This window comes from Sinohyriopsis cumingii, chromosome 11 (assembly GCF_028554795.1).
Source record: "Sinohyriopsis cumingii isolate HCF-2022 chromosome 11, ASM2855479v2, whole genome shotgun sequence".
NCBI classification, from domain to species: Eukaryota; Metazoa; Mollusca; class Bivalvia; order Unionida; family Unionidae; genus Sinohyriopsis; species Sinohyriopsis cumingii.
This window is the reverse complement of record NC_142971.1, coordinates 72,673,138-72,690,542: the sequence shown is the minus strand read 5'-3', so window position 1 is coordinate 72,690,542 and position 17,405 is coordinate 72,673,138. Positions and strand designations below refer to the sequence as shown.

At 34.2% G+C, this 17,405-nt stretch overlaps 1 protein-coding gene across 1 annotated transcript; it reads right to left on the bottom strand.

The window, feature by feature from the left end:
• Nucleotides 1–1,230: 1,230 nt before the first annotated feature.
• LOC149788721 (uncharacterized) lies at nt 1,231–17,232 on the bottom strand. Its single transcript, XM_089975757.1, has 2 exons — nt 17,069–17,232; nt 1,231–2,695 (listed from the first exon to the last, which is right to left on the bottom strand). The coding sequence occupies exon 2, from the start codon at nt 2,666–2,668 to the stop codon at nt 1,718–1,720; it is 951 nt and encodes a 316-aa protein (XP_089831883.1). The 5' UTR covers nt 2,669–2,695; nt 17,069–17,232; the 3' UTR covers nt 1,231–1,717.
• Nucleotides 17,233–17,405: the final 173 nt, after the last annotated feature.

Genomic DNA, 17,405 nt, shown 5'->3' with positions numbered 1-17,405 from the left:
GTGTTTTCGTAATGGTGTAGATTTTTTAAAACTTCATTTGTTATTAATACCCTCGTAATAAAATATTATGTTTACAAACTTGATTCCTTCATTTTTTAGAAATTGCATCAATATTAATAAAATACAATTGTAGTTAATCTTAACTTGCATACAGAGAGCAATTATGGCTTTCTGATTATAGTTTCGGACTACTAACCAATAAGGCTGCGTTGCAAATCTGACAATCTTCACAGATCAGTTATCATAATGCGTCTCTAGGCAAAGTAGTTGATTTCAACTGCCAATGTACATTTTGTGTTTTGTTGTGGCACAGAATACGAAACGAAGCGAAAGTCTACCACTTTTAGTTTAGAATTTCAAACATTCTAATCTACAGATATTCAAACTCTCCCTCTTGCTGAAACTTAAATTTAAATCAAAGCAAGGTCTTTGCGTGCTACAACCTGGCGGTAGTTATTATAAATACTAAAAAACGTACAGCTTTGTATACATTGTAATTTTGCATACCTTGCTATTGGTAAACATTGCTTTATTAAAGACGATAATCGAAATATACAAATATAATAATGATTTTATGACACGTTTTGCAGAGACGATAAAGGACAATTATTGTGTACAAACTATGTACCATTGCTGTGGAAAAAAGACTAGCAAAAGAATAGCAACAGCCAGATTGGCATCCATAATAACAACAACGACAAGCACAAACACAATATGTTCTTCGGAAGGATTAGCTACAACAGAAGCATATTGGAAGTTAACAATAATTAGTGATTGTTTTATATACATGCGACGATTATGCTAAAAATTATTTTTCATAAAATCCCTCATTTATTGACAAATGTTTATCCCAAACTGTCATGTTGATAATATGTATTGCTGAAATTATTTGCCCATTATCCTTGGACTTCTTATGAACACATATTTTTCCTCATTAATTTCATTATTTGAACAGATTCAATAATATGACATTAAAACATAAAGCTGCCATTACTAGTTTGGCAGAGCATCTATGTTCGAAAAATGTAAGAACAGGCCAAGTTTGCGCTAATAACTACCCAAGTAATTAATTTGTTAATGATATTATTATCCTTATGGTCCTTATTATTATTATTATTATTATTATTATTATTATTATTATCATTATTATTATCATTATTATTACTATTATTATTATTGCCAATGATTCCGCCACACAATTATTTTAACAGCTTTAATTTAAAACTTTGAATAACTCTACTTTGATCTAATTTATGCTGTTTGTATCTCGCCATGCTTTGTCTCGTTTTTTGAGGACAATTTAGAATGAGGTCGAATTATACTGGTTGGATAATTATTTGATATTCACATGAACCTTCCCTTCTGTTAACTATGCACAACCATTTATTGCTACATAGTTTGTTGTATATTGTCCCTAGTAATTCCAATATATAGCAGTCTAGAATTCTTTGTAGATATTTAGTTTAGTGTTTTTCTTATATGTTTCTTCTCCCCTGACAATGAGCTTGCTTAGTCAAAAACGTTCGAAAACCGTTTTGAATTTGCGGGGTTATCAATGTTTGTGTCTTTGTGTGTATGTTTGAGTGCGCGTGTGTTTGTGAGTGTGTGTGTCTCATTGTATCAAACGTTCATTATTTCTGTCTAATGATTATTCTAAAGAAATGAATGAATTGGTTGCTGAAAGAATATTACATCAGTTAATGGGATATCATCATTTTTACATCAGTTTATATGAGTAACAAATGCTCCTCGTCTTAGCACAACCAGATGTAAGAAGAAAGCTATCACCTAAACGTTTGAAGCAAATTGCCCTTGGTAATTCTGGTATCATACTTTTGATGATTTGCTGCAGCTGACATTCTGTGGACAGACGGTGGATACTATGCAGATTTCTAACCACCACATACACATTGTTCTCACTGTCCAACACTATTCCAACAGGTTTCCCTTGGTTCGGACCTTCCTGGACCTTATATTCAAAGTACTGCATCCCATCTAGGCCGAAACAATACACGGTTCCGGCGTCAGAACATGAAATATATACACGTGTCTTGCATGAGTTTAGAGCTATGTTTACTATAGAATATGCGATGTTGCCACGTGGAATGTGAAAACATGATTTCTCCCGACCATCCCGGGTGATTGTTCCAAAGTAGTATGTTTTTTCTTTCACCACGGTACCAGCATAAACTAGCTCTGTCTTGTTGAGAGCGACTAATGATATACACATACGTCTTGTGGTCATATGTCCTGATGGTTGTATTTTATCACCGATCTTCAGAAACTGGATCCTGCTCTCATGAGGAAGTGTGACTGCGACTTCATCTGTATCTACAGTACACATACCCCAGGGTTTTTTAGACATCGTACAGTCAGACATGTACTTGTAAGAAGAATCATACAAACAGCATATGCTATTATAGTAGTCCGAGGTAACAACTCTTCCATCAGCGAGACAAACTATATCACAAGGACTTGAATTTTTCTTGTCTTTTCCGCCACTCAGAACAACTTCTTGAAACAAAACAGCATTACGGTTTTTAAAGGCCTTTATACTCTCTCGTGTTGTCCTTTTAGCTATACTTGTAGTCTTTAATGTGTCCTCTATAAAATCACAGTCCACAACAGATGATTGGAGCTCTAATACAGAGTGACCTGATGTTGTCATGTTTGTCTGGTTTGCTGCTGCAGTTTGCTGATGTAAAAAAAAAAGACTTCAGTTACAAAAACTGATTAATGATAATAGGGTAACTCCGATGAAAATGAAAAATTAAAAGGTAAGATTTTTCCGTTCTGGAACACTATTTTAGACGGGCGATGCATCAGAGTATGATACAATTTAAGACATAGTTTGATCTTTGTCTTCTACATTGCACTAAGAGAAATTACAATGAGGAATTTTTAATAATTTGCGCATATTTCTGATTTTAAAATTAATTTTAACGTATAATGGCTATACAACCTACACTAGTCGTTATCACAACAACACAATTGAATAATAATAATAGCAGCAGATGGAGCAATAAGAAGAACTCAACTAACACTACTTATAATACTACTACCAATAATAATAATAACAATACTAATAGGAAGAGCAAAAAGAACTAAACCATGAATAACTAATGCTCTTCCATGCATTACTAATGCAAACGTCTGAGCATCATAAATTTAAATATTACCACTACCAGACCCCACCCCGTCCAATCTAAATCATATAAAATACTAAGATCAATTCTGAAATGATATAAAAGTATGGTAATTTTGATGGTAATTGTTTGAATGTTTAGCGGTTTTAACTTCCTAACATCGAATGCATTACTACCATCATAACCTCCGCATATGTAGCGCAACTTGTAGTACCAGTCATGAACACGAAACGTAAAAGCTAATGAAGCGCAACTTGTATTACTAGTCATGAATACGAAACGTAAAAGCTAATGAAGCGCAACTTGTATTACTAGTCATGAACACGAAACGTAAAAGCTAATGAAGCGCAACTTGTATTACTAGTCATGAACACGAAACGTAAAAGCTAATGAAGCGCAACTTGTATTACTAGTCATGAACACGAAACGTAAAAGCTAATGAAGCGCAACTTGTATTACTAGTCATGAACACGAAACGTAAAAGCTAATGAAGCGCAACTTGTATTACTAGTCATGAACACGAAACGTAAAAGCTAATGAAGCGCAACTTGTATTACTAGTCATGAACACGAAACGTAAAAGCTAATGAAGCGCAACTTGTATTACTAGTCATGAACACGAAACGTAAAAGCTAATGAAGCGCAACTTGTATTACTAGTCATGAACACGAAACGTAAAAGCTAATGAAACGCAACTTGTATTACTAGTCATGAACACGAAACGTAAAAGCTAATGAAACGCAACTTGTATTACCAGTCATGAACACGAAACGTAAAAGCTAATGAAAATGAAAAAAAAAATCATATATAACAGCGAGGCCTTAGAAAACACTAGAACAGAAAGGATGTGTGATTTATAATGAAATTATCATCTCACTCTTCATCTTTTTATTGTAACAATAACAAAAAGCTTAATTAGATCATTTTTTCTTTTTATTTGAGAGATCAGGACTATAGATAGAGCGCAAATATAGCATAGGAAATAAAACGTGATCGCTAGTAAAACAGTGAGGGAGAAATTACGGTATGATTTTGGACATAAATGTTTTTATATATTGCCAGACCCAAATAAATAACACCATAATGCATTTAGTATGTTAGTTAGAACCTAAACTGGAATCTTACGTGGAATGTATTATTGGTGTGCGTGCGTTGGTATATGAGAGAGAGAGAGAGAGAGAGAGAGAGAGAGAAGGGTATGGTAAATTGTTTTAGAAACAAAAATTACAGCAGCTGATCTCAAAAATGTGTGAAAAAATGTAGCAAGAACCTAAAATCTGTGCAATTTATTTAGGAAAGCTACAAGATACATAAATAGGTGTCACCAAATCATTTCTTTTCATATACGTAATTTGTCCAATGTTAACTCTCATAAATCACGATTATAAAGTCATAAAAATCGCCTTTTCAGTGAAATATCAAAATGACATAAATATTGAGTCATCTAATAATAACTGTCTTTAATGATCATGATGAATAAAACTCTAACACTTTGTGTCAACATATCCAAAACGCGAATTACGTAAACTTGTGGAAAAGGGCAATGTCATCCAAGACATAGCAGGTTGAAAACAGAACCTTTGTTGCATGAATTCGTTCTCATTTCTTGCAATGTAAAGAACCTCTGGTAGTAGTAACTGTATCACTGTTATAAGCATTATTTGTAGTAACATTTTATCGCATTGTGTTACTTTTGATATTTTGTTTGCTAAACAATACAGAAGGTAAAACGCACTAAATGCGGAGTAAATATGAGTATAATAACACTATAGACAGCATGTACGACGTAGATCAGACAGTGAAATATAATTCCAGTAATATCTCCATTAGTGGCATAAACTTATTAAAGAAAGCAATAGTAAGATACTCCCATAAAGAATAAAAAATAATCATAGGTTGAGAAATTTTAATATTTTTTAAATTTTAAAGTTGATAGAAGACTGAGGAAAGCTAAATATCTCATAAATATGAGAATACTATTCAAACTGGAAATTTCATTAAATACATTACTTGATTTGATTAAATACGATAAAAAAACTGATTTGAATAATGAATTTCCTGAATTGATTAAATGCATCGCATGATCTCATTAAATACATTATATGATTTGATTAAATGCATCACCTGATCTGATTACAAGCATTACATGATTTGATTTAACACATTACATGATGTCATTAAATACATTATCTGATTTGATTAAAATAATTACCCGACGTGGAGTATATCGGCTCATTATATATCATAATATGTGTCACATTATATTTTATTATTTTCACATTTGTGTTATTAACAACTTCAGCCAATAAGATTATATTTATTCGCTTGATAGTTGATTGGCTGCATATTTATGCCGCTAGTCGCGAGCATGAGCCGCTGTTTGATATTAAGCATTACCAGACTTAGGTATACTGAAATTAACAAACATGTACATACATTTGGACGCTGTTATTTTAATTATCAATGTAATGTATTTCATTCGAGCTCGGAGCCAAGTAATGTACTCTCTTGAGTCAAACTATTCACAACATATACATATATAGATCGCAATATGCAATAATAATTTCGTTTCAGGTTTGTACGGATGTTGCAATGCTGCCAGTGTCGTATTTGTAATACTTGTAGTAATGAGTAATTATTGAACAAATATGCAGTTGCAATGGCAACATGATCATACTTAATTGGGGTTCATTTATTAGTCTATGTGGCGAACCACGATAAACCAGTGGATATATTACGTCTCTATCGAATAATTGTATCAAAAATGAGTAGTATGACAATGGAAATTTGAGACGAGTGGCCCGATTCCGTTCCTAGATTCGACATGTCGTTTAGAACCTCAATCACCTTTACCCGCAAAGGACGTTTTCACAAGTGGCTATCTGTCATTGTGGGTGACGTGAGTTAACATGGAATCTTATAGTAGCCGTGTTGTAAGTTTGCAACCTGATAGATACACGCTGACAAAAATTGAATCTATTTTTAATGATTGTTCCTTAGGACTCTGTTTGAAATTGCGATTCATAGAGATATGTGACAAGATATACATTCCACTTTGGTAGCACAGTGGCAAGTGCGTAAGGACGTTTAAAGTTAATAGTCCATCAACAAAGCGTTATCACCATGCCCTTTAGAGAGTAATAATCCAAAACGAATTTATTATAACGGCATAGACAAATGGGCGCATTTACTAGCCAGCCTAGCTATTTCGGACTAACCATTACGTGGCTATCAGAGAAAGCATGCCAGTAAGAATCATGTGGGTACATGTGTCTTCCCGGGAATGTTTGGGTTTTATCCTCTACAAACCATATCGGCAGTCATGGAGACCGATTTCGATTATATTTTAGTAAATCTTAGAAATTAACCTAATATGGTACTATCTAGCTTCTCTACTAAGATACGTCTGGGTGTATTAATTGAGTGTTTTTCAATCTGCTGGGCTTCATTACTCACTGCAAACTCAATTGGAATTAACCTTGATAACTATATTTATAATTACATGATTCATGTTCGATTTGTGAACAACATCCATTGATGCTATTAATACTTTTAAAATTGGAAGAATTATTAACAGTCAATATTAAGAGATATGATAATCGACAGGATATACTGATTTAGAAATGTCTTAAATTGGGCTGTAGTTTGAAAGCACCACTTAAGTCTTTTTAATAGCATAATAATAACTATAATGTAGGTAGTGTCTTCGATATATGGCCTGGAAGCGTCGCTTGATTTCAATAATATTTTCAGATGACACATTACTATAAGGTGGTCCAGACTGCTGTTTTGTATTATTCCTTGACTTACTGTTTCCATCGTGTGAAAGAGATAATGATAAATATATAAAACCGAGTCTGGTTATACTTTCGATACAAGAAAACAGTTATCTGACTACAAAACCTGTGTAAGAGGATCCCAAGTGTCTTTGATCCGAATGAATAGCTATGCTACTAGTACTAAAACTACTACTACCACTAATACTACTTCTACTAATAATAATAACAAAAAGAGCAATATTAGATATTATCATTGATGATTACTTGTAACAGCACCTAATTCTCAGAATTTATATGGAGACAATATTGCAAACAAAGACAATCTCGTGACATTACCAATATAAAAACCATAATAATAATTATCGTAGTCTTTACTATGTTCTTGAACCCGAGCAATGCGGGTTTTCATAGCACTCTTGCATGAAATCTTACTGCCATTCTCTCTAAATCATGTTGGCTGTGGCCTAGCAGGAAAACAAAAACACTTTAGGGTTTGATAGTGTGAATACGAAAATACAAGTGCCGAATGGAGAGTGTAAGTTTCGGAAAGGAATGTACACGTGTTTGATGTCATATTTGCGTTTTGGAATGGTGGCAGTCAACTAAAATGTACCACAGAAGACAGATTTTGCGATTATGTCAGAGTGCACCAGTAGCCAGTGAAGGACAAAGAGCAGATGTGGAAGAGGAGAGCACGATTCCGGTCTCGAAACTCCACGAATGGTTGAAATATCCGCGGTTTGAAGACTGGTGATTTTGAGACGAACCAGATGATATATAATTGCAACAACCCAGTCTAGAAAGTAATAAATACGTTTAAGTGTTTCCAAAATGTAAAATAAATTGCGAATGGACCCAGTGCGTCTCAGGTCCTGATACGAAGCCTTGCTTTTATGAGATAGCATTTTAAATGTTGATACCTAGGTTACCTACTACTTATGTGAGCTTAATGTGGATGTTGTTCCCACGTGTTGATTGAGATAAAAGAGATGAAGCTGATGAGTCTTTGTGTTGTGCTCAACATGGCTACAGATATATCGTCCTTAATCTGCATTTTGTTACATGTTATCAATGTCTTCAGATCGGAAATACACCTTTCTACCCCTTGTATGGAAGAATTAGGATTTGCGTGGCTCGCGAGATTGATAGATGACACGTCCGGTGGCCGAGTGTATGGAATGAAGAACACGAATACATCAATCACGTAGTCTGGCGTATTTTCCATTTACGGACATAAATTTCGTCCGCTCATGTCGACTAAGAAAGATCTGAACAATAGTAACGCTGTATCGCGAATGCCAAACACATCATGGAGTCTTTGGAGCTTTCGAAAGAAATATGTAATTAATATGTCCTGATATATTTTGCCAAATGCTGCAGATAGGTCAAGGAGGTCAGGTCTGTTATCACTCAACTATCAAAAACGAAGACCAAGTCTTTAACTAATTTCAGATAGGCTGTCTCAGTAATATGCATATGACGATATTCAGACTGTAAATTGCTAAAAGACTAATTAAATTCAAATGTGATACAAACTGGGACTGAACAAGATATTTTACATATAAGCAGATCGGTAGTGTTTGTCTTATTGACAGAGGGTTTATAGCGGCATTTTCCCCGGATGATGGATACGTAATAATAGCATAGGTTGGTGAAGTAATTTATAATAGAATTGTGTGCACATAGTATTTTTCATTATACCCGAACTAAATTGTGCTCTGGTGTTGTTTCCATGCACATCTTTCTCGGGAGTCGTTTATTCAAGTCCTACGTTATTTCCAAATATTGAGTTTGGTTCAACAAATGGTGCGCAAGCAAAGTGCTTGCAGCTAAAAAATCGATTATCTTTAGATTTCTGGTCGTCGATTACACCATATCGTGTCAGCTCAGACAATAATATCACAATGAAGTTTGAATCATGAAAATGTCTACTTTACGGATGTCTTTCGGAACAAAACAAAACGGATGTAAAGCTAACCATCTTTCAGCGGGTTCTTCCCAAAGAAACCAGGTATTGATTATATCCTGGAAAAGGTGTACACCAAAAATATTTATAGGACCAATAGTAGACAAGTAACAGCAGTATGAAGTGGGTGGTGGCTGTACGTTCTGATAAAGTGGCCATGGAAGTGAAGAACGCCGTGAGGCAGCTGCAATATTTGCGGTGAAGTCTGACCTACTGCAGACGCTTACGAGCCTTCGGAAGGGCCTCACTGATCACCAAATGAACGATTACAACTTCCACTGCGAAACAAGAAGGGTGCCGCCTTGATCATCATTCCAGCAATGATCAATCTTGTTATACTATTGTGAAAATATTCAAACTCTAGGATATTTAATCAATTTCGGTGGATTACGTAAAACATTAGAACAATTTGGTGACAGTAAACTTTCTCAGGATCGAATTGAAATAAACATTGACGGATATTATAAAAGCACTAGGACATAAGCACATTAGGCTCTTCATTCGGAACATATTTTGGATTATTTTATCGGAATATTGTAAAATTACTTGTACATTATGCACCTTTAGAAATAAAGAAATTAATGCTGTCAGTTACGTTTAATATTTTTTTATATTTTACAAAAAACAAGCTATAGTTTGGAAATTGAATTATTGTCGGCTTTTATCTTTTTGTTTTATATAGTTCTAGCCCAATAATACCAGAAAAACTGTAAAGACGAATTGACCACATGTATGATCCGCATCTATTAAACGTTTACAAAGTGTTCGAGTTCTTTTAATTTTATCAGATTATTCCTTTAGGGTACATATTCGATTGGAATACGTATTGTTAAAGCAATTATCTTGTACAAGTAGTTATGATGAAATAATTCAATACTTAATATGCATGTTCAAGTACATATTGATGGTACGAACATACTAGGTTGGTATAAACGTATATACATATAAATGACTGTGTAATTTCAAATGAGTGTTAGCATTTGTTCCCTAAGGGTATAGATAGTATAATGAAGTTAAATTCGAGTATTTGAATGTACCAGTTATTTAGGAAGGCAAAGAAAAAAATATCCAAAAGGCACAGGACTGCGTCTGATTTAAAAGCCGTTATAATGAATATAAAATGTAAGCCATTTTGAACACAATTTTGGAAACATATAACTAATAAAAACACATCAAATGTGATGAACAAGAAGAAAGAACATTAACTTTTGTATCGTATCGTGCGTGTCTGTCTATGCACAGCAATATACAAACAGAGGACACACTTCATATTGTTGTCACATCCATGCAAGCCATTCGATGTTTCAGCTATATGTTAGGCTATGGTCAGTTTCCATTACAAACCATCAAAGCCTAACACCCATGCCAAACTGAAAACGGTTCAATGAAGTACCCATGTAACAGATACGACAGGAAGGTTATCATTAAAATCTAACATTGGGTCCATTATAGTAAAAAGATAATCTAGAACTTGAAACAAATAACATTATTGACATGACAAATACGCCGAACAGATGCTTTGAAATTTAGAGGTTTTATTAATAACTGATTCATTGACAATACAAGAATAGGATGAGAATTCATAAACAACATTGGATCAGATTAATCAAAGAAAGGAATTATAGTTAAAGTCCAGCAAATAATGGTTCGTTTCACAAGCTCAATCCTGTATAAAGATCAAGGTCACTTTAAAGATACATGCTATCTAATATTGTCTCCTTTTTGATGCTATTGTATTTAAACCTCAGCAGACAAATTGATGAAACTTTAGCCAAGTGTGTATCTCGTCAAGTATGTTTGTCTTATATCACAGCTTGTATCTCGTCAAGAATGTTTGTCTCATATCACAGTTGGATATATCAAACTTACTCAAGGCTAACAGTGGATCAAACCTTACAAATGGGGATTATGATGTCAAATATATAGTACAACTGAACATTAAGCGCCACCTAAAATATCATAGTCCATTTTGTCACTGATTTATTCACAAATGAATGCAACGTTAATGTGACCTCCTAACCTTCGTACGATTTGCATAAATATTATATGCAGACGCAGTTTAGTTGAATAATTATTGCATCTCTTTCATAAAAGCAATGGTTCTGATTAGGTAAATTCAGAACATGAAGTACACTGCTGTTCTGTCTCCTAAAGTGTATCTTACTACTGGTTTGTGATATGTTCATCGTCTTTATGATATGTAGTTCGAACCAGATTTATATATTTATGGGTTACCTATTTCCAGGTGTTGCGTCTGAGACGTAATTCGTGAAAATGCTGGATAATTTGTACATTTTAATAGCCTTACAACATTATTCAAAATTTAAACGCTGGCCTAGTGGTTAGAGCGTCCGCCTCGGAAGCAGGAGGTCGTGGGTTCAAACCTCGGCCGAGTCGGCTGGGCACTCAGCATTAAGAAGTTAGTGTTAGGACTGGTCGAACTGGCTTCGGGATCATGTGGCTGGGTGGGACATCATGCTACGTGTCTGCGACATGATGCCACAGTGCTAGACTTCACTATAAACTGCCACACTGCACACATCGTAGCGTTACTACTGAAAAATTGTTAAATAAATGTTAAAAATCTATATCACACACACCGACACACACCAATTTCTTACAACTGGTGATGTGCTATGATGTACTTTGCTCTCTCTCATCTCTTGTAATTGACACAAATGACGTCGTCATTTATTCAATTTCTTCATTGCTTCCACATTCTAGAGACGTCGCTCAAACGCTGAAAATAGCAATGTTCCTTAATTCTGCATTAAGTGTGCCTTAATGTCACATTCTTTTTATAATACAGAGCATTTTATGTTTCAAGGCGACAATGCATACTCTTTGGATGGATTGGATATCATTTTTAATGGCATGATGTTTACTGTCAGTTCCAAACTGACAATAAAACTGTCAAATTGCCTTTAATAATTTAGAAATGTCTTTTTCCGTACAGACTTGTGGACTATGTTCATTTTAACTTTGTACATGACATCTTTGACATGTATCATGCATAAATTACTTGTATATTCTTTTCAATATCGAGTTATAAAAAAGTGAATTCCTAAATACAATTTTCATATTGTAACAATTTCATCTCGAAATTTATGAAGGTAGTAATTTTTCGAACCACAATTGTATTTCGAAATGAATCAAGCAATCATCCCAGATGCATCTTGTGTCACATAAAAAAACACATACTGTAAGACGCTCTGGCCTTCGGTTAAAATGAAATATATTCAAAATAAACATCAACATTGGTTAACGTATTTTCGTTTGGTAGTTGAATTTCCTTCATCAGCCTTCACGATGGTCAGTGATCTCTTGTCCTTGAGCGTTGGCGATATCGCGGACTCGATAGTCAGGATTAATTTGTTAGGTATTCACAGTTTTGCTTTTCATGCAAAAATCATTAAATGCCGTTATGTAAAACTCGTCTCTTTTGCCAAGGCTTAAACAGTTTCTTAAATAGGCTTTTTTAATTAATACTGTATTTTTCTAACTTTTCAGAATATTCACATAACTATTTAAAACATTCAACGTTTATCTTTATCAATTTCTACCTTTTACATTAATAATGGCTGTTTTTATACATCCATTTGCCTATTATGGCTGTCGTGTTATCAGAGTTCAAGCATTTATCCCATCGGCATCATCATTTACATTAATAAGTATATCTGCAAATATTTTCTCTTTCTGCAAAGAGCTAATTTTGATCAACATTCATGTTACATGTAAATGTTATCTCCTGAATCTGACAGTATTTGTTTCCATGCTAAGGAATTCATATCGCAACATTGAATTCAGTATAGTGTGGCATTGCAATAAAAAATAAACCCCGATTTGTTAACGTTCCCCCTGCCTGGGTGCCGGAAATATTGGATATTTGTATTTCCTGTTTGTAGCAACAGAAAACAATTAGGATGTAGATGATGACGATGACAATGAAAATCATGGCAATGATGTAGATTTACTGTAAAAGTGCTGCATTGGTCACACAGTATTATGTAATAACTTGTCTTAATGAAAAATGTGTATCCTGCATCTTAAATGAAGATGCAAAAATCACTATTAAGCAGAAACGTGCACTAGATGGTAACATTTCCTTTTTTAGATGTGTTAAATCATCAATATTTTAGAAGTGTTTAAACTTAAGCATTTTGTGTTACGAATGTATGTCTTGCATATTTAACAGAAAGTAATAAAGCAACATTTTAAGTAAAATAAAAAAACGGTTTTGTTTTGTAATCTACAAGGTATATAATGTTAGAAACACTTGCAGCATTGTAAGGTAAATCCACAATAATCCCAAATGTCATTTCCCCAGTTCAAATCTATAGAATCCTCCAAAATGAACCGCAATGGTCCTGAATACCATGATATATCAGAATGATGAAATCCAGACTGTCATTTAATGGGTTCTCATCAACTCCTAATTACCCCAAATTAATATTTTAATTCAAACATCCAATTAATACTTTTCAATTCAATGAATGATTTAGTCTTGTAATTCATATCTGACCACAAATTATCCAAAAGACTGATCGTAAGATCGGAATGAGGACTTTTGTTCACAAAACCCTTTTTATTTTGAATATGTCACTTGACCGATAAAGCAGGAGAATGTCTGTAGTTGCTAGATATGCTATTTCTATTTGGAAAATACCATACAATTGTAAAGTTGTTATTTATAGTATATTCTGGATCAAAACTGTTATGTCATCATCTTATTTACAACTTACATTCATGAACATACTGTAGTTATTTAGAAATTTGTTTACAAATGATTATTATTTCAAAGTACAATCAACAATCACAGACAACGATACACACACACACAAACACACACCATACACACACACATATAAATATAGACGAAATAATTTGATATAGAGTTCTGCAAATATTTTATGAATCGTGACATTTAGTTTAAGCAGGAGTTATAATTGTATATTACGAACACTGCCCTGGAATTCGAAGATGTTATTGGATGCGGCTGTAAGACAGGACAGGAGCATTAAACAGCAATGTTGTCCAGTTAATGAAGAAGATTAGAAAAAAGATGTCTTAATCAACGAAAAGTGGCGGAATGCATTATGTCGTGTGACAATCAGAGGTACCAAGTCATTATCTTACGTCATACGAAGATGGAATGATTATTGTGCGACACTACCTACCTCACACAGTTCCATCTTATTGCACTAGGAACGTGAGTTTGGGGTCCGTAACGGAGGGTGTACATTATAGTTATCAAGTCACTGTCCTAAAATACTGGTAAATAATAGAATGATTATGTGGTAGGATTTCCTCTACACCACTGTATTTATGTACTCTAACATTCTCTATTATTCTCACTGACTGCACATAAGTCTGCCTTGTTGTGGTAAGATGTTTGACATACTATATAGAAAAACGTGAGGAACGTTTGATGAAGATTTCAATGATTTTGTAAAATATAGGATATTGGAAAAGATGTTACATTAAAAAGATCTCAACGATTGGTTTGATTTCAGATTTCGTCGTTTAAAAAGTATAATCTCTATGGAGATGTCCACAAAACTTAATATGTATTCATTTCTTGTTATTTGGTAATGGACAAAGAATGCTACTGGAAATCCATTCTCATTTATCGACGCTAGACCAGTCCGAACAGTAAAAAAACGACGACAGAGGTGTGATGTTGATAAGCTATACAATCGAGCGCATTAAATGAGAAGACCATCAGGGTGTTTGCTTACAAATACGGAACGTAAACTCTACGTCGTTATTTTGTATTTAAAAAAGTGCGAATTTCGCTTTAATATGAACGCGAGAGTATAACAAATTATTAAAAGTGCATTGAATGGGCTATGCTAACTGTCGTGTGCTATAGTTTAATTGGGCAAATAAGCGTTGACAATTGCTTATCTGAAAATTATATTTTATTCTCTAACAGGTTAAATGGTAATTTGAAATACTCTTATCAGTAGTTGAATCTCATTTAATGTTGTAACTACCACATTTTGTTTTACAATTATAGCAAGTGCGTAAATACATATTCCATTGTCAGGTTCCAATGAGTAACATAATTTATGTAATAAGGCAATGACACTAGCAGACGAAAACAATTGGCATCTCCATTAAAAGTTAACCTTGATAAATAGTTTTGTCCAGTACACTACATGATAATACCTATGTGATGAAATTAACATGGATTGCAGGTGTCTGCATTAAATTGTACGTGCATATAGATATCTCGTCCATTTATAGATAAAGTTGTTGTCCAAATTGTAGTGGTCCAAATATTGGGCAAAAGTTGTATAAATTTTCAAAGTAAAGTACATACACGGGCTCATAAAACTGTGCAGTGAGACATTGCTTTGACATTACTCTGCGGCGCGGAAACTCAATGACCAGTTTTTGAAGATCAAGGCAGAATCATTTCAATCTGCAACTGCGAAATGATATTTGTTTGGGTATGAGCGTATATGATTAATTTGGAGAGAAGGGTACATGGTCGTGATGGAATATGGACTGGTTTGAGCAGGACTGCGATATGTGCCTTTTACCCGCAGACCTGGCTTTGAATCTCAGATTAGGACGAATTAGAAAAGGTCTAGCATGTACGATAGTAGTAACTGTATTAAGTATTAATTCGGCCTACTATCATCAAGCATTCTTCTTCATAATCCATGATAACACTTCCTGTTTTGTTTAAGGTATATTTATAATTATTTATTGAGTTATGTTAAAAAAGTATATATATATATATATATATATATATGTGTGTGTGTGTGTGTGTGTGTGTGTGTGTCTGTGTGTCTGTGTGCGTACTTACGGACTAGTACGGGAATATACGTAAGTCGAAGACGAAAACAGTGTATCATATACTAATACGTATAATGTACTCACATTTAATTTAATCAAACTCTGTATGATGATATATCTTTTGTGTGTTAAACAATAGCCACAAGTCACACACGCTTCCAACGGAGCGTAAAATAATATAAGACACGATTATATTACTCAACATATTTGGTTCTTATTAGTGGGGATATACAAAGGACTTTGTTGAAAACAACCCACACATAAATGGTATAAATGTCAATACTTATCATTATCTGCTTTATTTACTCTGGAAAGAATGGTTATTTCATTACCCAACCATGTTCTCCGCTTTTTGGTTTTAGTTATGAAGACGGACATTGTTTGTTGAATGTTAAAATGTTTCTGTTATAGTATACCATGTCTTCAATGACTTATGATCACTCTATGCACGCGCTAGAAATTAAGTGACGCATAGGACAGATTGACACGCTTAGCATGTGTTTCTATTAAAATTTAGAAGTAAGAAGTTGTGTTATAAAACAGATCCCACACATATCGAGAATGAGCTACATTATTTCTAAGTATGTGATAATGTGATACTTCCTCGCCTAGACGTTTGAAAAAGCAATTGCCCCGAGTAAGCTACAGATCATTACAGTTGAACCAGTCAAATCAGTACAAAAAGCACATAGATAAGAACCACTATGCCTTCTGGTGTATAAGGAGTGCACAATTAAGTATTAACTGTACTATTTTTAGCGCGATTATTTGACATAGTATAATCTTTTTAGCAATATTACACAGGAATCATTTAAAAACAATCCGCTCAGAAATGATGTATCCTCAATACGTTGTATTATTCAGTGGTTTTACGCTGGTAATAACTGCCATATAGTACAGGTCGTTGCGGTGATAGTTGTCTGGTACGATTTGCTATGTGGAACTGTTTTTGTTCTTGCACAAAGGGTGGGATACTCCAAGGATAAGCATAGTAAGTAATTCACTAACACTGCACCTATATACGAAGATGTTATTTGGTACCAGCAACCACACGTCTACATTAATGTGGCGAGACAAGCACAGCAATCAACTATATATTCATTGTTAAACGTATATGCCATGTTGATTTTCTGGCACAAGCTAAGTCAAACAATGGTGCCTATGTTCGAAATGGTTGGAGGACGAGGAATAAACACAGCTATTAAGTCATTTTCCAAAGCTACACACGTCATGATATTTTATATCGAGTGTGACCCCGCATAACACCGTCTTATTAAGTAAATGTTTGACATAATCTGTTGAAAACGTAAGATAGATATAATGCCGATTCGTTTTAATTTTTAAAACATAGGATGTAAGAAAAGATCTTACCTTCAAAAGATATCAGCAGTAGTAGGGAATTGAACGATTTGCTGATTGCGTGATATGGTTTTGTCTTTAGTTTTAAACACTGGAAGAGGAATGATGAGACGGTCGCTTGCATTTGCTTAAATCAGCGCCCTTATCAGCCTCTTTATCTAAAGTGGTTTATCTCCCTTCTCAGATGCCTGGGTTGTCAGATGCCCAAGTCCACGTAGCAGATAATAACGCTAATGTACTGTCTGGTATCACCGCTTACAGAGGAAAATATCTAGCACAGGGAATTCAAAGTTGAACCGTATCCTAAACGTGTAAAATGTATGGAAAAGTGTTGCGTGGTCACCTGCAC